Source organism: Coregonus lavaretus (assembly GCF_964263955.1).
Source record: "Coregonus lavaretus genome assembly, chromosome: 19".
In the NCBI taxonomy this organism is placed as follows: Eukaryota; Metazoa; Chordata; class Actinopteri; order Salmoniformes; family Salmonidae; genus Coregonus; species Coregonus lavaretus.
Genome location: NC_140006.1, coordinates 29,214,319 through 29,235,395, shown reverse-complemented (window position 1 = coordinate 29,235,395; position 21,077 = coordinate 29,214,319). Strand labels below are relative to the sequence as shown.

General features: G+C 41.2%; 1 protein-coding gene across 2 annotated transcripts in view; it reads left to right on the top strand.

Moving 5' to 3' along the window:
- Positions 1 to 1,165: 1,165 nt before the first annotated feature.
- The window catches only part of LOC311146785 (high affinity 3',5'-cyclic-AMP phosphodiesterase 7A-like), a 28,103-nt gene continuing 8,191 nt past the window's right edge, over positions 1,166 to 21,077 (top strand). For both annotated transcript variants that reach the window (XM_084183366.1, XM_084183365.1), the window contains exons 1-2: positions 1,166 to 1,402; positions 20,969 to 21,029. In XM_084183366.1, coding sequence (XP_084039492.1) covers positions 1,265 to 1,402; positions 20,969 to 21,029 — 199 coding nt within the window. In that variant the 5' untranslated portion in view covers positions 1,166 to 1,264. The remainder of the gene's footprint in view (positions 1,403 to 20,968; positions 21,030 to 21,077) is intronic.

Here is a 21,077-nt window from a genome sequence, read left to right as displayed (position 1 = left end):
TTGCATCATCATGGCTTTTTGATTGAATCGTCAAAACGTCCACATGACATAGCTTTCTTTCTTTTGTCCAGCTTTAACCCCAATAGGCTATACAAGGTTCAATCAAGGTTTAGTTCAAATAGCCTATATTTAAATGTGTTTACTACTCAATCAAATATCAACCAACTTTGGGCGTCGATCTGACGTCTTTGCCCAGTACAGAGACAAAAGGGTTTATAGTCGGTCAATGCCAAAAGATTGTATAAAATACAGATGTGCAATGAACTATAGCCCTATGCTGCAACGAGAGTGCGCTGTGCTTTCCATGCAGCCAATGGACTTCTATGTATTATACAAGCAGTTAATCTTCATCCAATCCCAAAGAGGGTAACATCACGTAGGTAAATACAATTGGATGCTTCAGACAGGGCTCATCAGATAGTCGACAGCTCCATCTCTGGTGGGAACTTATGTTTGGGAAGAGGGTAGAACAGCGAAATATACGGACTACGGTGGCGTTGTAGCCTTTGTTGTCGTTTGCTTCTTTAATTTAAATTTTTGGACCCATGGTTACTTATTTGTTTCGAGGTGAAGAACCCATATTTCCCCCGTGATGCTATATGAACAGTGATTGCCGTCTGTGCGCTACGGTAATTTATGCCAGCGATGAGGGGGAAATGGACTGAACGCAAACTGAGTACTTTCTCTACCACCACGGCACCGCTCCATGCGGGGACAGAATAAACACACATTTAGTTGTAAATGCAAGTTTTATATAACATTGTAGATGACAGCTCTTATTTTCTGAATATATATATATTTTCCGTCTCCGAATCGTTTTCATCATCTGATTTTGGTTGCTTGGATGTTGCACTGTCTCCGGGAAATAATGATTTTTTTTTTTATATGAGGAAGCAATTTATTACAGAGATACCAAAAAGAAAGAGGCCTTTCCGTTTTCAAGGCCGGATTTGAGTTCAATAGGGGAAAATGGTAAACAACCCAAATGGATAAAATATGGATATCATGTGATTTATTGGAACACAATATTAGAGGAGTGGAATTGCTTTCGATAACGTTTCGTGCAAGTTTGATGCATCAAAAAAGAGAACTATCCATTGTTGTCACAATCACTAAATCTATTTGAGTCAAATAAAGGGAAGGTGGACTGTTGTTGTAATTGGCAGATTTGCAGTTGTGCAAACAGCATATATGCTATTTTTTATATGATTTTTATGTTGCTTTTTTTATTGCAATTTGAGCTGGACCGAGCTTTGACTGTTCAATGGAAGTATGTTATCAGTTACCAGTTTTGCCTCTAGACAGGCCGGTTCCTAAACATGTTCTCAGCCGTAGGGGAGCCATTAGCTTCAGCTCCAGTTCGTCTCTTTTTGGTGGACCTGCCCCAAGACAGCTGTCCAAGGTAAGCGCAAGGGAAAGAGCTATCTGGGGAAAAAACGATTTTATTCTTTCATTTTCAGCTATCAAATCAATGTTGGGGTTGTGCTTGATGCCGGCAAATTATTACAATAATTTGTTTAATAATAATATATTTTGATGGAAACAAAGTAGCTATTCCTTCATTCGTTTACATTTTTTGTGGCCCACCAAATTAATTGTGTTATAGCAACTAGGCAACTTTTGCCTCATATTGACCTACAGTTGAAGTCAGAAGTTTACATACACCTTAGCCAAATACATTTAAACTCAGTTTTTCACAATTCCTGACATTTAATCCTAGTAAAAATTCCCTGGTTTAGGTCAGTTAGAATCACCACTTTATTTTAAGAATGTGAAATGTCAGAATAATAGTAGAGAGATTGATTTCAGCTTTTATTTATTTAATCACATTCCCAGTGGGTCAGAAGTTTACATACACTCAATTAGTATTTGGTAGCATTGCCTTTAAATTGTTCAAACTTGGGTCAAACGTTTCGGGTAGCCTTCCACAATAAGTTGGGTGAATTTTGGCCCATTCGTCCTGACAGAGCTGGTGTAACTGAGTCAGGTTTGTAGGCCTCCTTGCTCGCACACACTTTTTCAGTTCTGCCTACACTCTATAGGATTGAGGTCAGGGCTTTGTGATGGCCACTCCAATACCTTGACTTTGTTGTCCATAAGCCATTTTGCCACAACTTTGGAAGTATGCTTGGGGTCATTGTCCATTTGGAAGACCCATTTGCGACCAAGCTTTAACTTCCTGACTGATGTCTTGAGATGTTGCTTCAATATATCCACATAATTGTCATTCCTCATGATGCCATCTATTTTGTGAAGTGCACCAGTCCCTCCTGCAGCAAAGCACCCCCACAGCATGATGCTGCCACTCCCGTGCTTCACGGTTGGGATGGTGTACTTTGGCTTGCAAGCAACCCCCTTTTTCCTCCAAACATAACGATGGTCATTATGGCCAAACAGTTCTATTTTTGTTTCATCAGACCAGAGGACATTTCTCCAAAAAGTACGATCTTTGTCCCCATGTGCAGTTGTAAACTGTAGTCTGGCTTTTTTATGGCGGTTTTGGAGCAGGGGCTTCTTCCTTGCTGAGCGGCCTTTCAGATTATGTCAATATAGAACTCGTTTTACTGTGGATATAGATACTTTTGGACCTGTTTCCTCTAGCATCCTCACAAGGTCCTTTGCTGTTGTTCTGGGATTGATATGCACTTTCACACCAAAGTACGTTCATCTCTAGGAGACAGAACGCGTCTCCTTCCTGAGCGGTATGACGGCTGCGTGGTCCCATGGTGTTTATACTTGCGTACTATTGTTTGTACAGATGAACGTGGTACCTTCAGGCGTTTGGAAATTGCTCCCAAGGATGAACCAGACTTGTGGAGGTCTACCATTTTTTTTCTGAGTTCTTGGCTGATTTCTTTTGATTTTCCCATGATGTCAAGCAAAGAGGCACTGAGTTTGAAGGTAGGCCTTGAAATACATCCACAGGTACACCTCCAATTGACTCAAATGATGTCAATTAGCCTATCAGAAGCTTCTAAAGCCATGACATCATTTTCTGGAATTTTCCAAGCTGTTTAAAGGCACAGTCAATTTAGTGTATGTAAACTTCTGACCCACTGGAATTGTGATACAGTGAATTATAAGTGAAATAATCTGTCTGTAAACAATTGTTGGAAAAATGACTTGTGTCATGCACAAAGTAGATGTCCTTACCGACTTGCCAAAACTATAGTTTGTTAACAAGACATTTGTGGAGTGGTTGAAAAACAAGTTTTAATGACTCCAACCTAAGTGTATGTAAACTTCCGACTTCAACTGTATATGACCCCTCAACAGGAATGCTCACAATGGACTGATTTATTATTCTTTAACATTCTTTATCAATCTTTGTTATAAAGTCTCTTAGATCAGTGAGATGGCTGACTTGACCTGTGTGACAAAACCCTCATCCATAATAATATGACCAATGAAAAACATTAGTGATATTATTGTACTAATGTTTTAAGCCCCCCTAATATGTAATGCATAGAGATTTTTAGGCATTAAAGCTGATTGAAGTGAACCAAAACAGCTTATCTATCTCAAAAAAGCCCACAATATTTAATGTACTGTCTGGTTTGGGCTGTTGACAACATTTTAGGCCTTGTTTTTCATGCCTTCAAGACCGTTTTTGAGAACAAAGCTTCTTTATAGCTCAAACATCTCTAGATAACTTGTAAAGATGACATAGTAAACTGCTGAACTAGTCCATCATCAGTCATTGTCACCCCTTGGTACGTCTTGGGTAGGCCTACTGGGATGGCCTGGTGTACGCTGGAGGTTTCTATGCCCCATATGACCTCTGTCTCTGGATGCTTTGCAGGCGTATGGCAGATATACTGTAGTAGAAGCCTGCTGACACTTTAACAAACAAACCTAGAGAAAAAGGAAAAACACATACAGTGGGGAAAAAAAGTATTTAGTCAGCCACCAATTGTGCAAGTTCTCCCACTTAAAAAGATGAGAGAGGCCTGTAATTTTCATCATAGGCACACGTCAACTATGACCGACAAATTGAGAAAAAAAATTCTCCAGAAAATCACATTGTAGGATTTTTAATGAATTTATTTGCAAATTATGGTGGAAAATAAGTATTTGGTCACCTACAAACAAGCAAGATTTCTGGCTCTCACAGACCTGTAACTTCTTCTTTAAGATCTCCTCTGTCCTCCACTCGTTACCTGTATTAACGGCACCTGTTTGAACTTGTTATCAGTATAAAAGACACCTGTCCACAACCTCAAACAGTCACACTCCAAACTCCACTATGGCCAAGACCAAAGAGCTGTCAAAGGACACCAGAAACAAAATTGTAGACCTGCACCAGGCTGGGAATACTGAATCTGCAATAGGTAAGTAGCTTGGTTTGAAGAAATCAACTGTGGGAGCAATTATTAGGAAATGGAAGACATACAAGACCACTGATAATCTCCCTCGATCTGGGGCTCCACGCAAGATCTCACCCCGTGTGGTCAAAATGATCACAAGAACGGTGAGCAAAAATCCCAGAACCACACGGGGGGACCTAGTGAATGACCTGACGAGAGCGGGGACCAATGTAACAAAGCCTACCATCAGTAACACACTACGCCGCCAGGGACTCAAATCCTGCAGTGCCAGACGTGTCCCCCTGCTTAAGCCAGTACATGTCCAGGCCCGTCTGAAGTTTGCTAGAGTGCATTTGGATGATCCAGAAGAGGATTGGGAGAATGTCATATGGTCAGATGAAACCAAAATAGAACTTTTTGGTAAAAACTCAACTCGTCGTGTTTGGAGGACAAAGAATGCTGAGTTGCATCCAAAGAACACCATACCTACTGTGAAGCATGGGGGTGGAAACATCATGCTTTGGGGCTGTTTTTTTGCAAAGGGACCAAGACGACTGATCCGTGTAAAGGAAAGAATGAATGGGGCCATGTATCGTGAGATTTTGAGTGAAAACCACCTTCCATCAGCAAGGGCATTGAAAATGAAACGTGGCTGAGTCTTTCAGCATGACAATGATCCCAAACACACCGCCCGGGCAACGAAGGAGTGGCTTCGTAAGAAGCATTTCAAGGTCCTGGAGTGGCCTAGCCAGTCTCCAGATCTCAACCCCATAGAAAATCTTTGGAGGGAGTTGAAAGTCTGTGTTGCCCAGCGACAGCCCCAAAACATCACTGCTCTAGAGGAGATCTGCATGGAGGAATGGGCCAAAATACCAGCAACAGTGTGTGAAAACCTTGTGAAGACTTACAGAAAACGTTTGACCTGTGTCATTGCCAACAAAGGGTATATAACAAAGTATTGAGAAACTTTTGTTATTGACCAAATACTTATTTTCCACCATAATTTGCAAATAAATTCATAAAAAATCCTACAATGTGATTTTCTGGAAAAAAAATGCTCATTTTGTCTGTCATAGTTGACGTGTACCTATGATGAAAATTACAGGCCTCTCTCATCTTTTTAAGTGGGAGAACTTGCACAATTGGTGGCTGACTAAATACTTTTTTCCCCCACTGTAATAACCACAGCATAACCCCACAGTATACACAAAGCTATTATTTAAATCAAAGGTGCTTGATCTAAGTAGCCATGATAAAGGATATTGGGTAACACTTTACCTTAAGGTACCCTTTAAGGGGGTTGTAAAGGCTCTGTAAGTAGTTAAAGGGATACTTCGGGATTTGGCAATGAAGCCCTTTATCTTCTTCCCCAGAGTCAGATGAACTTGTGGATACCATTTTTATGTCTCTGCATGTGGTTTGAAGGAAGATGCTAACTAGGATTAGTGCAATCGCTAATTAGCGTTAGCGCAATGACTGGACGTCTATATTCCAGTCATTGTGCTATGCTAACTGTTACCATAGACTTCCAGTCATTGTGCTAACGCTAGTTAGCATTGGCTCGCAAAACTACCTCTAACTTCCTTCATACTGGACACAGACAAAATAAATATGGTATCCATAAGTTAATCTGACTCTGGGGAAGTAGATAAAGGGCTTCATTGCCAAAATCCCGAAGGATCCCTTTAATAGGCACTTCATTTTAAGGTAATATGCAGTTGATAAATCATTTTAACAAGCAGTTGTTTTACTACTTTTGAAAGAAAACCGTAGACTCTAGTTGGATTATCTTTCCTTAGTTTAGATAAGGTTGTGATAGTTACAGTCAGTCTGTCATCAATGTGCAATGTGGTAAGAATGCTGGAGGTGCAGTTTTGTGACTTGTGTTTCACAACTTACTTGTGTAGCCTAACCCCTTTCATTTCTGGTCAGAGGAGGTAATGACTGAGCCTTAGGGGCCAAGCTGAGTGACTCAATCTTGTTATGTGATTTGGGTTGTTTTGACGCCATCGGGCAATCTATCTTGGAAACTTTTAAACACAGTAATTCATACAACATAGGCCTACTGTATTATACTGTATGGTGCCTGGTCTTGAGTTTCTTAGGGATTTATATATTTCAGTTGAACACATCATTGTATAGGGTTGTTTTCTGTTATTAATGAGATATTCTCTTGTAATGCTTCCGCTATGGTCATTGACATCTATCTGTTTCAGCTTATGAAATTCAGAGCTGCTGAAATGCATTGGATATTGGCAATACCTGATATATTCTTTAACACTTAAGATAACTTTGTAATGTTCAAGACTGTGCAAATGGAAGCTATTCATGAGGCCGACATGACGGTCCTTACCTCACTCTTTACCTTCAACTATACTGCAGACTTCACAGGCCTGCATCCCTCTGGGATCTGTGAGAGGCCAGTAAGGGTGTGTGATTAGTTTATGAACCCCTTAGAATGCTACCATCCAGACTGTTTGCCTTTCCCCCATATCTCTGATTGTCTTTTATGGCCCTCCCTGAGCCAGACCCGTGGTCTGTTCCATTAAGAGAAGGACCCATCCAGTCCACACACGCCATCTGAAGTGGGATTTACTACAGGCAACACACTGGGAGGAATATGGAGATGCTCACGCTGCTTTCCACACTAAAGTGCCACAATTCATGGGGAAGCTATGAATTTGTGAAGCACCTTAGAACAGTTTTAGCTCTTGTCCCTCCTACCGTTTAGAGACAGCATGTGTTTTGGGGACAGGTCACACAGAGGCTAGGGGAGAGTTCATCCATTCTGTCCTTCTCCTCACTCAGCTTTATTAGTTACATCTCTAAAGTCGGCCAGCCCAGTAGAATTGATATGGGATAAACCTGAGCAATGCATTCACATTTATAAGAATAATTATACTTATATTTGGCCTGTTACACACAAGTATGAAAATGTATGAACTCACTAACTGTAAGTCGCTCTGGATAAGAGCGTCTGCTAAATGACAAAAATGTTAAATGTAAAAGTGTGAGACACCCGGAGGGAGTGGGGTCACAGCCTGAGTCACCATTGTACAGTGCACCTGGAGCAATTAGGGTTAAGTGCCTTGCTCAAGGGCACAGCGGCCGATAGGTCTGTGATTAAGCTAAGTGTATACTAAACCTTGCTCAGGTGTTAAGACCTTTGAATAGTAAAGGATGATGCAGATGGAGAAAAGGAGACTGCTGTTGAACGGGCAGGGATGGGCCAGTGATGTCAAGATGCTGTCAGAGTGGCGTGCGTAGGACTGGGGGAGCCTGTTGAGCCGTTAGAGCCAAAGCCCCTGTGACTGTGTGATGTGTCCATAGTTGAACCATGTCAAAGGCATCTGATCTGACTAAAAACAGTCATCTGAACACGTGCATTGCATTGTCTGTTCTCTGCAGCAATTTTTTTATTTATTGGACTAGAGGTACTGTCTCTAGTTAAGTTATTGGTCATTTCAGCTTTCTGCGCAATGGTCATTTCAGTTGTTGGCCTACACCCTGGGGTTCTATGCAAAATAGGGGGGAGATGACAGTACCCTACATGGTGTCTGTTACAAATATACAATACATATGTATTCCACAGGCCTGTAGCTGATAGGATAGCCTTGTTCGAGCTTCAGGTAAATTTACCTGTCACACTGTTCTTGGACCAGTATCCTGTCAGATTTGAATATATGGTCAACTTTGGTTTGCATGAAGTCTGAATTTGCATTATATTTGACAGCTCTTAGGCCTAAGGGGGGACTGATACTAAACGCAAGCCCAAGTTGCGACCCAATAATCTGTCCTTTGACTGACTAAGTCCAGCGCCATAAAGAAAAGTTTGTCTTATTACTTTATTTTTTACCCAGTTACATTTGCATGTTTGTGTCCTGCCAAACCGGAATTAAAGTTAAAACAAGTCTTCTTTCAAACAAGCTCACATGTGCTTTCAAACAAGCCTTCTCTTCAAAGCTCACGCGTGCTTTCAGAATGAAATGCCTTGTAAATCCTTGAATGGAAAGGCCTAGCTCGTGCCTTAAAATCTTGTTATTGTAGCTTTCCCCAACCTCCCAATCATATAGACAGAAACATGATGAGCGGGAAAAACAAACATACCCGTGTTATGCTGTTTCCAGCACTTGGATGGCTTTATCATCATCATACGTGACTATGGGACAGATCCTACATCCCAAATGACACCCTATTCCCTATATAGTGCACTACTTTTGACCAAAGCGCTATGGGCCCTGTTTAAAAGTAGTGCACTATATAGGAAATAGGGTGCCATTTGGGACGCAGCCAGAAACCTGTCCAGTATAAGATTGTTTGTTGTCGTCACATTATTACCCTGGAAAGTGTTATGTGGAATATTATCTCTTAAATGGATTTCCATTTTATCTTTGAAAGAGCTTGCACACTTATGAAAAAGTAGTTTTTGTATTCCTATTCCCACCATATGAAAAAGAGGAAGTTGACGCTACAACTGACATTTCGTTAATATTTAGGCCTGCTTTCAAATGCCTGCAATCTTTTCTGTTTCTAACAACTGACCTTTTGATATTTTCAACATTGAGGTCTGGTGTTTGTCATATTAATCATTTTGAGGAATAAGCATTTATCGTCGGGAAATCGTAACTATCCTTGTGTATTAGTGGACCCTCCATGACGCTGAAGTGGAGGGAATAATCAGGAAATGTCCCAAGTGTCCCGTTAGCGCGATTTTTAGAGTGGAATGTTTGCATAGCTGTCCTTGCAGGAACTCTGCTGCTGCATGAAGGACCACAGTTTCCCAAGCCATGAGCGTGTGGGACTTCCTGTTCCTGTGCAGTGCTGTGGGTATGAGCCCTGGCCTGATGCTCTTTATGCAGTCATGTAAGAGGCCTTGTGATGGTGCTCTATTTCTGGTCCCCGTTCACCACACTTATCAGCTGTGATGTCAACGTAGGTTGGGAGTCTAATTCGGGCTGTGCACTGCCTGGGTATGAGGGCATACCTAACTCCTGTTTTGGGACTGAATTTATTCAAGGCTACAGCTCCAGAGCGTCTCAGAGAAACTTTCCCCTCTTTTTGTCTCTCTCCCTTCAACAGCCTGCCATACTTACTTGTATTGTGTAAGATTAGGGGCGGCAGGTAGCTTAGTGGGTAAGAGCGTTGTGCCAGTAACCGAAAGGTCGCTGGTTCTAATCCCCGAGCCGACTAGGTGAAAAATCTGCCGATGTGCCCTTAAGCAAGGCAATTAACCCTAATTGCTCATGTAAGTCGCTCTGGATAAGAGCGTCTGCTAAATGACTAAAATGTAAATGTAAAAATTGTAACATGTTAACGGTACAACTGAATCTTTCTTTATGTAGCTAAAGGAGCCACATTGTTCTAATGACGTTAAGTGCATAGTAGAACAGAGACTTGGGAACGCCAGTGATCTCATTCCCCTCATGTTAAAAAGTCATAGTATAAAGCTTTTGTCTTAACCTTGGCAGCAGATCCTGTAGGACTCATGTTGCTGTGGCAAGATGTACAGTATGGGCTGGGAACACTCATGATGTTCTGCCGGATGGTCCAATGGGAATTGTACTGATCTGGGCCCTGTGTAGCTCAGTTGGTAGAGCATGGCGCTTGCAACGCCAGGGTTGTGGGTTCGATTCCCACGGGGGGCCAGTATGAAGAACAAAAAAAAATTATGCACTCACTAACTGTAAGTCGCTCTGGATAAGAGCGTCTGCTAAATGACTAAAATGTAATGTAAATGTTGTGATTCTAACAAGGTGGATTTTCCACAAGGTGGATTTTTGGACTACTAGGTAAACTCTGTCTCTTTATCAACACTGGATTGATTTGACTAAAAGGATATCTCTCTCATTGTGTGCCCCATATTTCATATTGACTATTCATATGACGGTATGCCAATTCCCCAAACCGCCATGCTTACAGAAAGGCCCACATACTGTAGAAGCCAGGCTAGGCAGTCATCTCTTTCTGTCACCTTTTTTAGTTTCTCAAACCCCTACGTCATGAATAATGTGACATTGAGGTGTATGAGTGATGTACACCGTGCCCCTCTACCCCACCTCTCCCCCCTTGTCTGTGTCAGAGTGTTTATGATGTTGTTTGGCCAAAACCACGACACAGAAACACACGCATGTACAGCCAGGGAGAGGGACTATGATCCTCGGCCGCGAGGACAATGGGAATTGTACTGATCTGGTCCTTGATTGAGATTCTAACAAGGTGGATTTCCCACAAGGTACGGTAGGTCCTCTGACACCAGCAGACAGTCAGTTTGGATTACTAGGTAAACTATGGCTGCCTCTTTATCAACACTGAGTTGATTTGACTTTGAAAAGGATATTGCTAGCGCAGACAGATGGACTGTGTGTCTGTTTACTTCCTTACTGGGAAAAGTGGTGGGGTGTGAGTCACTATGAGCTCACACTGTGATAGTCTGCTATTCTCAGGGACTGACATTTTGAGGGACTGATATTTTGTTTTGATTTTGACTGGTTTCATCAGGAACAGTTCATACTTTCAAATGGTACAGTATAAGCAGAATACCACACTGGATTTTAGTGAAATATTTTAAGTAGTAGTATGGTCAAATGTTGTTTTGCTTGTTATTTATCTTTTAGTTACACCAGTGGGGACCTGTTAGGGTTCCATCATGATTTAAGTATTTAAAGGGACAGTGCTGTCAAAAATGATATTTCCTATTTTTTAAATGATATTTCCACACTATGAGGTCGAATTTACACTCTGAAATTGTGAAAATTATGATAATGCCCTTTTAGTGTAAGGAATTTTGTCTGGAATTTTTGGGCCAGAGCATGATGTCACAATCTGATCTGATTATTCTGACCAATGACAAGTCATATTTTATTTGCATATGTGTCCTCCTACTTTGAAGGGGTAAGGGGGGTAGGCTCTCTAGAGTCTAGACGATCCTATCTGCCAATCAGGGCAGTATATGTAAATAGATTTAAATGTGTATCAACTCGCCAACACGATCAGACTGAGCATTTCGATGGCAAAAGGAGGCTCAGGGAAATAAATGTCAAAAATATATTTGGAGTTATTTTTGTGAAATAAACACATACAGTGATTTATTAGACACACAGCGATGATTCAAAAATAAAATTAAAAAGACTGCATGGGGGCTTTAATGACAAAAGCTCTATGTCCAAAATCATTGCGGCGTCATTGACTGTCTTTGGGTGGTGGGAAAGTAGGTGAGTGATGACATTTGAGAGGTTCTCTTTGCTCCATGTGGTTTGTGTGATTTTCCCAGTGGCCAATCCTGAAACCCAATCCTGTTGCTGCTAATTAGACAGCTTTCTCTCTGCAAGCAATTTCCCACAGGCCAGCAGTGTTTTATTTCATTAGCTGGGTTTGGCCAACAGTACTGGAATCTTTCACAGATCCCTTTAAATCCCATTAGCTACTTAAAGTAACAATTCACCCATTTTGAATGTTATATTGTTTTTGTGCATCTCTGAGTGATGTTCTATCGCTTCCCTGGGTTATTTCAGGTTTTCATGTGTATCTGAGCTATTGCTGTTCAAGCAGGCAGAAATTTGGCCGTTATGACGTAGCATTGCGATAAAGCCGCTTTCACTACACTGGAAGTTAATAGGAATATGACTTTTACATTGAGGAAACTTATATCATACATGTCAGATTTCTATACTGGCCGATGTCATAACGTGGGAGATTGTCTTCTCTCGAATGAGCCATTGATCATATTTTTTGCGATATTCCTACCTCTAGAAATGTGAAATTTAACAGAGGGTCTAACACATTTCTCCTATTTGTCTGCCTCTTCAGTCCAGGGTGCATTGCATGCAGTGGAAGCTGCTGAGGAGAGGACGGCTCATAAGAATGGCTGGAATGGAGCGAATGGAATGGCATCAAACTGTGTTTGATGTATTTTATACTATTCTACTCGTTCCACTACAGCCATTACTACGAGCCCGTCCTCCCCAATTAAGGTGCCACCAACCTCCTGTGATTGCATGGTGCCGTTGTGAATGTCAGACTCCACTCTGTGAGGCACATCGATCTGCAGCTTGAACATGATGAGATTGTAGACTCCTAAATTGATAGTGCAGGTTGTTTAGGGGATTTTACAGCTAACTAGCTACTTCACATGCTGATATTGACTTTGGTATTATTGTGTGTAGCTACGTTTGCTAGCTAGCCAGCGCATAGAGAGAGCATTGCATTGTGCGTTTTGTAGTCGACTTGAACTGCAACAGATTTCCACAACGATTTTCACATGTTGCTACCAATCTTATTATAACAACAAAATCAAACATTTGTTCACCAAAGATATTGTTCTCACATATTTGTTCTCACATATACACTACCGGTCAAAAGTTTTAGAACACTTTATTTTTACTATTTTCTACATTGTAGAATAATAGTGAAGACATAAACTATGAAATAACACATATGGAATCATGTAGTAACCAAATACAGTGAGGGGGAAAAAAGTATTTGATCCCCTGCTGATTTTGTACGTATGCCCACTGACAAAGAAATGATCAGTCTATAATTTTAATGGTAAGTGTATTTGAACAGTGAGAGACAGAATAACAACAAAACAATCCAGAAAAACGCATGTCACAAATGTTATAAATTGATTTGCATTTTAATGAGGGAAATAAGTATTTGACCCCTTCTCAATCAGAAAGATTTCTGGCTCCCAGGTGTCTTTTATACAGGTAACGAGCTGAGATTAGGAGCACACTCTTAAAGGGAGTGCTCCTAATCTCAGTTTGTTACCTGTATAAAAGACACCTGTCCACAGAAGCAATCAATCAATCAGATTCCAAACTCTCCACCATGGCCAAGACCAAAGAGCTCTCCAAGGATGTCAGGGACAAGATTGTAGACCTACACAAGGCTGCAATGGGCTACAAGACCATCACCAAGCAGCTTGGTGAGAAGGTGACAACAGTTGGTGCGATTATTCGCAAATGGAAGAAACACAAAATAACTGTCAATCTCCCTCGGCCTGGGGCTCCATGCAAGATCTCACCTCGTGGAGTTGCAATGATCATGAAAACGGTGAAGAATCAGCCCAGAACTACACGGGATGATCTTGTCAATGATCTCAAGGCAGCTGGGACCATAGTCACCAAGAAAACAATTGGTAACACACTATGCCGTGAAGGACTGAAATCCTGCAGCGCCCGCAAGGTCCCCCACATATACATGCCCGTCTGAAGTTTGCCAATGAACATCTGAATGATTCAGAGGAGAACTGGGTCAAAGTGTTGTGGTCAGATGAGACCAAAATGGAGCTCTTTGGCATCAACTCAACTCGCCGTGTTTGGAGGAGGAGGAATGCTGCCTATGACCCCAAGAACACCATCCCCACCGTCAAACATGGAGGTGGAAACATTATGCTTTGGGGGTGTTATTCTGCTAAGGGGACAGGACAACTTCACCGCATCAAAGGGACGATGGACGGGGCCATGTACCGTCAAATCTTGGGTGAGAACCTCCTTCCCTCAGCCAGGGCATTGAAAATGGGTCGTGGATGGGTATTCCAGCATGACAATGACCCAAAACACACGGCCTAGGCAACAAATGAGTGGCTCAAGAAGAAGCACATTAAGGTCCTGGAGTGGCCTAGCCAGTCTCCCATAGAAAATCTGTGGAGGGAGCTGAAGGTTCGAGTTGCCAAACGTCAGCCTCGAAACCTTAATGACTTGGAGAAGATCTGCAAAGAGGAGTGGGACAAAATCCCTCCTGAGATGTGTGCAAACCTGGTGGCCAACTACAAGAAACGTCTGACCTCTGTGATTGCCAACAAGGGTTTTGCTACCAAGTACTAAGTCATGTTTTGCAGAGGGGTCAAATACTTATTTCCCTAATTAAAATGCAAATCAATTTATAACATTTTTGACATGAGTTTTTCTGGATTTTTTTGTTGTTATTCTGTCTCTCACTGTTCAAATAAACCTACCATTAAAATTATAGACTGATCATTTCTTTGTCAGTGGTCAAACGTACAAAATCAAATACTTTTTTCCCTCACTGTAAGTGTTAAACAAATCAAAATATATTTTATATTAGACATTCTTCAAATAGCCACCCTTTGCCTTGATGACAGCTTTGCACACTCTTGGCATTCTCTCAACCAGCTTCACCTGGAATGATTTTCCAACAGTCTTGAAGGAGTTCCCACATATGGTGAGCACTTGTTGGCTGCTTTTCCTTCACTCTGCGGTCCAACTCATCCCAAACCATCTCAATTTGCTTGAGGTCGGGGATTGTGGAGGCCAGGTCATCTGATGCAGCACTCCATCGCTCTCCTTCTTGGTAAAATAGCCCTTACACAACCTGGAGGTGTGTTGGGTCATTGTCCTGTTGAAAAACAAATGATAGTCCCACTAAGCCCAAACCAGATGGGATGGCGTATCGCTGCAGAATGCTGTGGTAGCCATGCTGGTTAAGTGTGAATTCTGGGCCTCCCGAGTGGCGCAGTGGTCTAAGGCAGCTGTGCCATTAGAGATCCCGGTTCGACCGGGAGAACCATGGGGCGCCGCACAATTGGCCCAGCGTCGTCCAGGGTAGGGGAGGGTTTGGCCGGCAGGGATGTTCTTGTCCCATCGCGCACTAGCGACTCCTGTGGCAGGCCGGGTGCAGTGCACGCTGACTCGGTCGCCAGGTGTACGGTGTTTCCTCCGACACATTGGTGCGGCTGGCTTCCGGGTTAAGCGGGCACTGTGTCAAGAAGCATTTTCTTGACACAGTGCTTCGGAGGACGCACGACTCTCGACCTTCACTTCTCCCGTGTCCGTACGGGAGTTGCAGCGATGGGACAAGACTGTAACTACCAATTGGATACCACGAAATTGGGAGAAAAAGGGGGTAAAATACAACAACAAAAAAGTGTGAATTCTAAATAAATCACAGACAGTGTCACCAGCAAAGCACCCCCACACCATAACACCTCCTCCTCCATGCTTTACGGTGGGAAATACACATGCGTAAATCATCCGTTCACCCACACCGCGGCTGGAACCAAAAATCTCAAATTTGGACTCCAGACCAAAGGACAAATTTCCGCCGGTCTAATGTCCATTGCTCGTGTTTCTTGGCCCAAACAAGTCTCTTCTTCTTATTGGTGTCCTTTAGTAGTGGTTTCTTTGCAGCAATTCGACCATGAAGACCTGATTCACACGGTATCCTCTGAACAGTTGATTTTGAGATGTGTCGTTTCTCTTTGCTTATTTGAGCTGTTCTTGCCATAATATGGACTTGGTCTTTTACGAAATAGGCCTATTTTCTGTATACCCCCTTAACTTGTCACAACACAACTGATTGGCTCAAACTCATTAAGAAGGAAAGAAATTCCACAAATTAATTTTTAAGAAGGCACACCTGTTAATTGAAATGCATTCCAGGTGACTACCTCATGAAGCTGGTTGAGAGAATGCCAAGAGTGTGCAAAGCTGTCATCAACGCAAAGGGTGGCTATTTGAAGAATCTCAAATATAAAATACATTTAGATTTGTTTAACACTTTTTGGTTACTACATGATTCCATATGTGTTGTTTAATAATTGTGATGTCTTCACTATTATTCTACAATGTAGAAAATAGTAAAAATAAAGAAAAACCCTTGAATGAGTAGGTGTTCTAAAACTTTTGACCGGTAGTGTAAGTTAGATATTAAACTACCATAAGTTTAAGTGAGTGCTATTTATACTTTATAAATGTTTTGAGTGACCAGTGTAACTTCTCACATGAAGATGGGCATGCCATTGGTAGGCATTTCTGCAGTACCTGGTAAAAAGATAAGCACACAACACAGGATGTTTAAGGAAATATATACATGTGTGAATAACTAGCTGACTAACATTTACAAATGTGGGAGTATTGATTAATAAATGGTGAGCAAACGGTTTGTTAATGCCTTTATAAATGGTTTATTATAGACCCTTAAAATAAAGCGTTACCATAATTGTTTTAATGATTAGGCAGGTTCGTGAGTGTGGTGGTGAGTGTGGTGGTTCCATTACTGCAGAGAGAACCGCTTGTTTCTAGCCCAAACCATTCAAAAGTTGTGACCCATATTACCGGCACTAGGTGTAATTTTTTTTACAACTTCTATTGCGCATTGGCGCTGCAGCTATATGCATCTCCATTGGCGGGCTGCATTTTACATTCATAAACCATGTCGTGAGCTGTTCTAAAACTACTCGCAGGCCGTTAACACTTTGTTCCGTCATGTTACCTCATTAGCTAGCTAGCTAACAACCTGGAAAACTTACCAGTATATCCAAACATTTTGGGACATAGAAAGAATGGAAAAGGGATAGCTTCTTCAGGAGATCAATGATCACTCACAAACGTGACATTCTTAAATTGACAGTGTACAATTTTCAATGTAATGCATCTCAGTAGGAAACAGTGCTTTTTACACGATGTAGAAACCTAATATTCCACAAATTACTTTGTAATTTCAATAACAGGTATTTTAGCAGGGAGTCACAATTGAGACCAGTGTCTCTTTTTCAAGGGAGCCCTGCATATACAATTTTATAGAACAAAAAAATGGAATACAATATAAAACAAGTAAAATACAACACGACACAAATTGCACAGACAAACATAAATATACAGAAAACACAATGAACTAAACACACATTCTTCATTATAAAATTCCTCTGTCCACTCTCTAAACTGTCCTAGGGACACTAAGGCCTCTATGTGTACTGTTTTTGGGAGATTATTCCAGAAAAACTAAAAGCGGATTTACCAAAGGCGTCTCCAAAGTTAACCAACCGTGTGAACTGGTTTGATAACTTGTAATTATGGACACTTAATAATAAACAAATACCTTTACAGGGTTACATATTAGTTTCTAGGGCACAACATGTGCTTCAAAAGTAGCTAGAATTCATATAGGCCCAATAAAGGCTGTATCTCAATCAATTTTAAAAAATCTTATTTTCTGGTGCTCCTAAATTTTATGTGGTGCTCCTACATTTTTATAGTTGGGAGCACCAGTGTTACCAACTAAAAATGTTAATATAGAGCCCTGGTAGTAGTAGTAGTGCAGTGGTAGTATTTGTAGTAGCATAAATAGTAGTAGTATCATAGAAACATCATCCATTTCACATAACATACAGTATACTGCTTATTTTATTGGTGGGCTTATAATATGAGGTCTTGATAAGACAGGCCATTTGTAGCAAGTCTTAGCAGTTTTGTGATGGATAACTGAATTGGGACTAAAAAATCTGAATGTGATGTTGAGTTGGAAGAAATTGTGGGTAGCAAGAAATAACAGTGTGTTTCTGTTAATTCACCAAACTTGCTGGTTTTTGGAAGAAACTGTACCACTGTGTTTGAAAGGATGTTGTGTGCGTCTGATTTGATTCCATCGTTGTCAAAAGTAATCACAATGACATACTGAGATTTATTGAATGATGCAGCCAGTCCACTTGCATTGAGATTGCACTGAGAGCAGAGTCGTGAGCAGCAGTTGTGTGTTGACTTGTGAACATAGCATCTAAGGTCAAGCATTTTAACAGGAGCGAGTGGCATGAGGAATGGAGGCATATGTCCGTCCCAGCCTGACAGACGCCACAGTGCTTGGAGTGCAGCGAGGCAAACCGGCACAGCCAACATAGCGCCATGTGAAGGGAGATGCCAGTTGCTTGTCTGGATAGCTTGTCTGAAGCACATATGGGCACAGCAAGTTTGGATGTCTTACAGCCCTTGTCCCTGTGAGGGCCTCATATACCCCGGCTCTGGCTACCATAAACAACTGATTTGTGTTAACAATGGTGTTGTTGGTACTACAAATACTGCCTTCAAACCACGGTTTCATATACTTCTTTGTCTGTTTAGTTCATATTAGATTAGCTTTTTTAAACTGTAGCCTAGGCTATATGTAATGTTGTAGTATTGTCTGCCCATAAACTAAGACCTTGTGCAATTGCCAGTATATCGTTTGAATTGAGGATGATAAACTAGAGATAGGATGAGTCAGACAATAGAATAGAGAAGTAGTCCAATCCATATCAGTATATACTGTGTCATTAGCTGCTCCATAAACACAATAGGAAAACAACTCCGCAAACAGACAGGGGTCACAGCCAGTATTCGGGCCTTTCCACCAATTCGATGCCTTTTGAGAAGTGTGACTTAGACAAATTACTTTTAATTTCAACTAATTTTAACATTCTGTCATAAAGAGTTCAACTTCATTAAAACATTTTTTTTCCCCATTTCGAGTTTAAACGACTATAGTAATTGCTGCCAAATAAAGTAATAGGGTTGACCGTAACAGGGTTGACCGTAACAGGGTTGACGATTTCATCTTAAATTATCCTTAAGTCCCCTTGTGCCAGGGGGAATGGAAGCAACAGGGAGGGGCAATTGAATGAAAGCTTCACAAAAACAAAGGAAATTGTTAAAACATTTCTAGCCTGTCTATCTATGGGTAACAGGGTTGATGTGTTATGCTCGACCCACTCAGTTTTCCACCACAAAACACCAGAAAATGGCCAAAAAGAGTAGAACCAGCTCACCTGCTTTTAAACTGATTTGGCTATTAGATGTTCATTGTTTCTTCAAAAAAGATGTAGAAAGAAATATTTTCACCATATTAAAATGAGAGTTCAGTTCACGTAACAGGGCTGACCTTGAAATGAGGGACAGACGTAAATGAATCACTCATCACATGAAATAAATAATCTTCAGAAATGACTTTTTCAAAGCAACAAAATAACTAGGGCTTTACTATGATGGTGAAAACTTGGGAAAATGTTGGGTGCATGGAGGAACATGTAAAAATGCTGCATTTTGGCACTTTAGCAAGTCTTTATTCATATTGTAAATCTGATTTAATGAATTTTCCATGTATTCTATATTAAAGGGCACTTCATTTAATATAACAGGCTTTTAAAATTCAATATTGGTGCACAATTTCTACTTAAAATATCAAAGGGACGCACGCAAAAGGCACTCATTTTGTGGAACGACCCATTAACAGTATTGTAACACTGTCAAACCTTGGCAAGGGTTCTCTTCTCACAGATAATCCAGCGGAAGAGACATGCTTTGATTTGTCAACAAAATCTTTGGCACGTTTTCGTTACTCAGTTCATACAACTGACTGTTTAAAGTAACAAGTTACTTGATGACCTAGGCTTGTCCATACATGCACTAACAGGGTTGATTCTAGTTCATTGCTGTGCGGGTTGCCTGCTACTCAATTGGTTGCATTTAGCGTAGAAGCGCGCGATGACCCACCAACCACCATTTTGGGTCGTCTGTCAGCTGGGCCATTCCATACGAGATTGGCCCAAAGATATTTATGATGTATCATAACTTAAAAAGTATCAGAGAGCCCATGCTGGAAATGTGATGTACTTGTAGAGTATTCTTGTTTCAAACAGTATGTCCAAAATGAACAAAAGCAAAATGGGCACTTTTGAGATATTTACATACACTGTGTATATGTATTTTGAATTATCCATAAATGTATGTACAGAAATTATATTCTTGATCTAAACACTAATCATATTTCAGAGCACAAGGTAAGTTTCAAATGACACCAAGGCTGTCTTTTAAAGCATCTACAGAATCATTGTTGTAGTCATCTCCCAACTTGAATTAGTTATTTCTCAATAATTATTTTGGATACAGATTTCAAAGTTATGCCAAACATCCTTCCCCAAAGGGTCTTTCTATGGATTTCATTTCAGGAAGATCCTAAACATCATAATTAGCCTTGGGCCAACCTCGTGCGGAATTGCCCAGCTCCTATATTGTAGGTCAGCCTTCCTCTGCCTCCCTCCATGGTCACCCCCTGGATCATATTACTCTGTAATCACCCCCTTTCGCTGTCAGTCCTCTCTGATCTGTTTTGACTTGGCTTACAGTTGTATACTGGTATGGTATAGCCCAGCAGTTAATTTGATATCAGGTATTGTAATCTAACTTCAATGCAAGGTCACATGCAAGACTGTATAAATACAGCCACTGGCTAAAGAAGTCCGTATGGCATTTATGTTTTATGCCTTCGCATTCAACAACGCTTATGCGGCTAGGGATGGGCAGATGGAGGAATATCATTTATACAAATAGGTTGAGCAGATTGACGTCATAGTTAGAATTTGATGCCAGCTGGGGACACCCAGATGTGGCGCTGAGCCAGCATTTGCTGCAGAGGGAGAAGAGAGGAGAGGAGAGCAGAGAGGAGAGGAGAGTAACTGACTGGGCTGTGTGCTGGTTTCCACTACATAACACATCCACAAAGTCAGATTCCACAGCCACAAAGTCCAAATTGGCAAAGAAATAAAAAGGCTAGGGTTAGGCATAAGGTTAGCAGTGTGGTTAAGGTTAGGGTTAAGGTTTAAAATCAGATTGTGACTTTGTGGCTGTGCCAGCTAGTGACCACTCTGCAGAGCTGCCTCCAGAACAAGATTCATGACGAAAAACGCTAACCTGCTTATTTTATCATCCCCCCTCTGTTTGAAATGTTTAAAGTTATGTCAATTTAATTTGGAGAGCTTTTGAAATACAGCTCACAACCTAGGGGAATTTGCAAAGTTTGCATCATCCTTTTCTTAGAGGGGAACAAAACACACCAACAATTGTGTTTCATTCTAGGAGTTTTGTCTAAATGATCCTTTTCTTGTGTCCTTGCAGAGACGTGGGGCGATCTCCTATGACAGTGAGGATCAAACGGCTCTCTATATTCGCATGCTCGGTACGTATGGTATGATATTCACTGGATTTTTGTATCACTCCATAAATA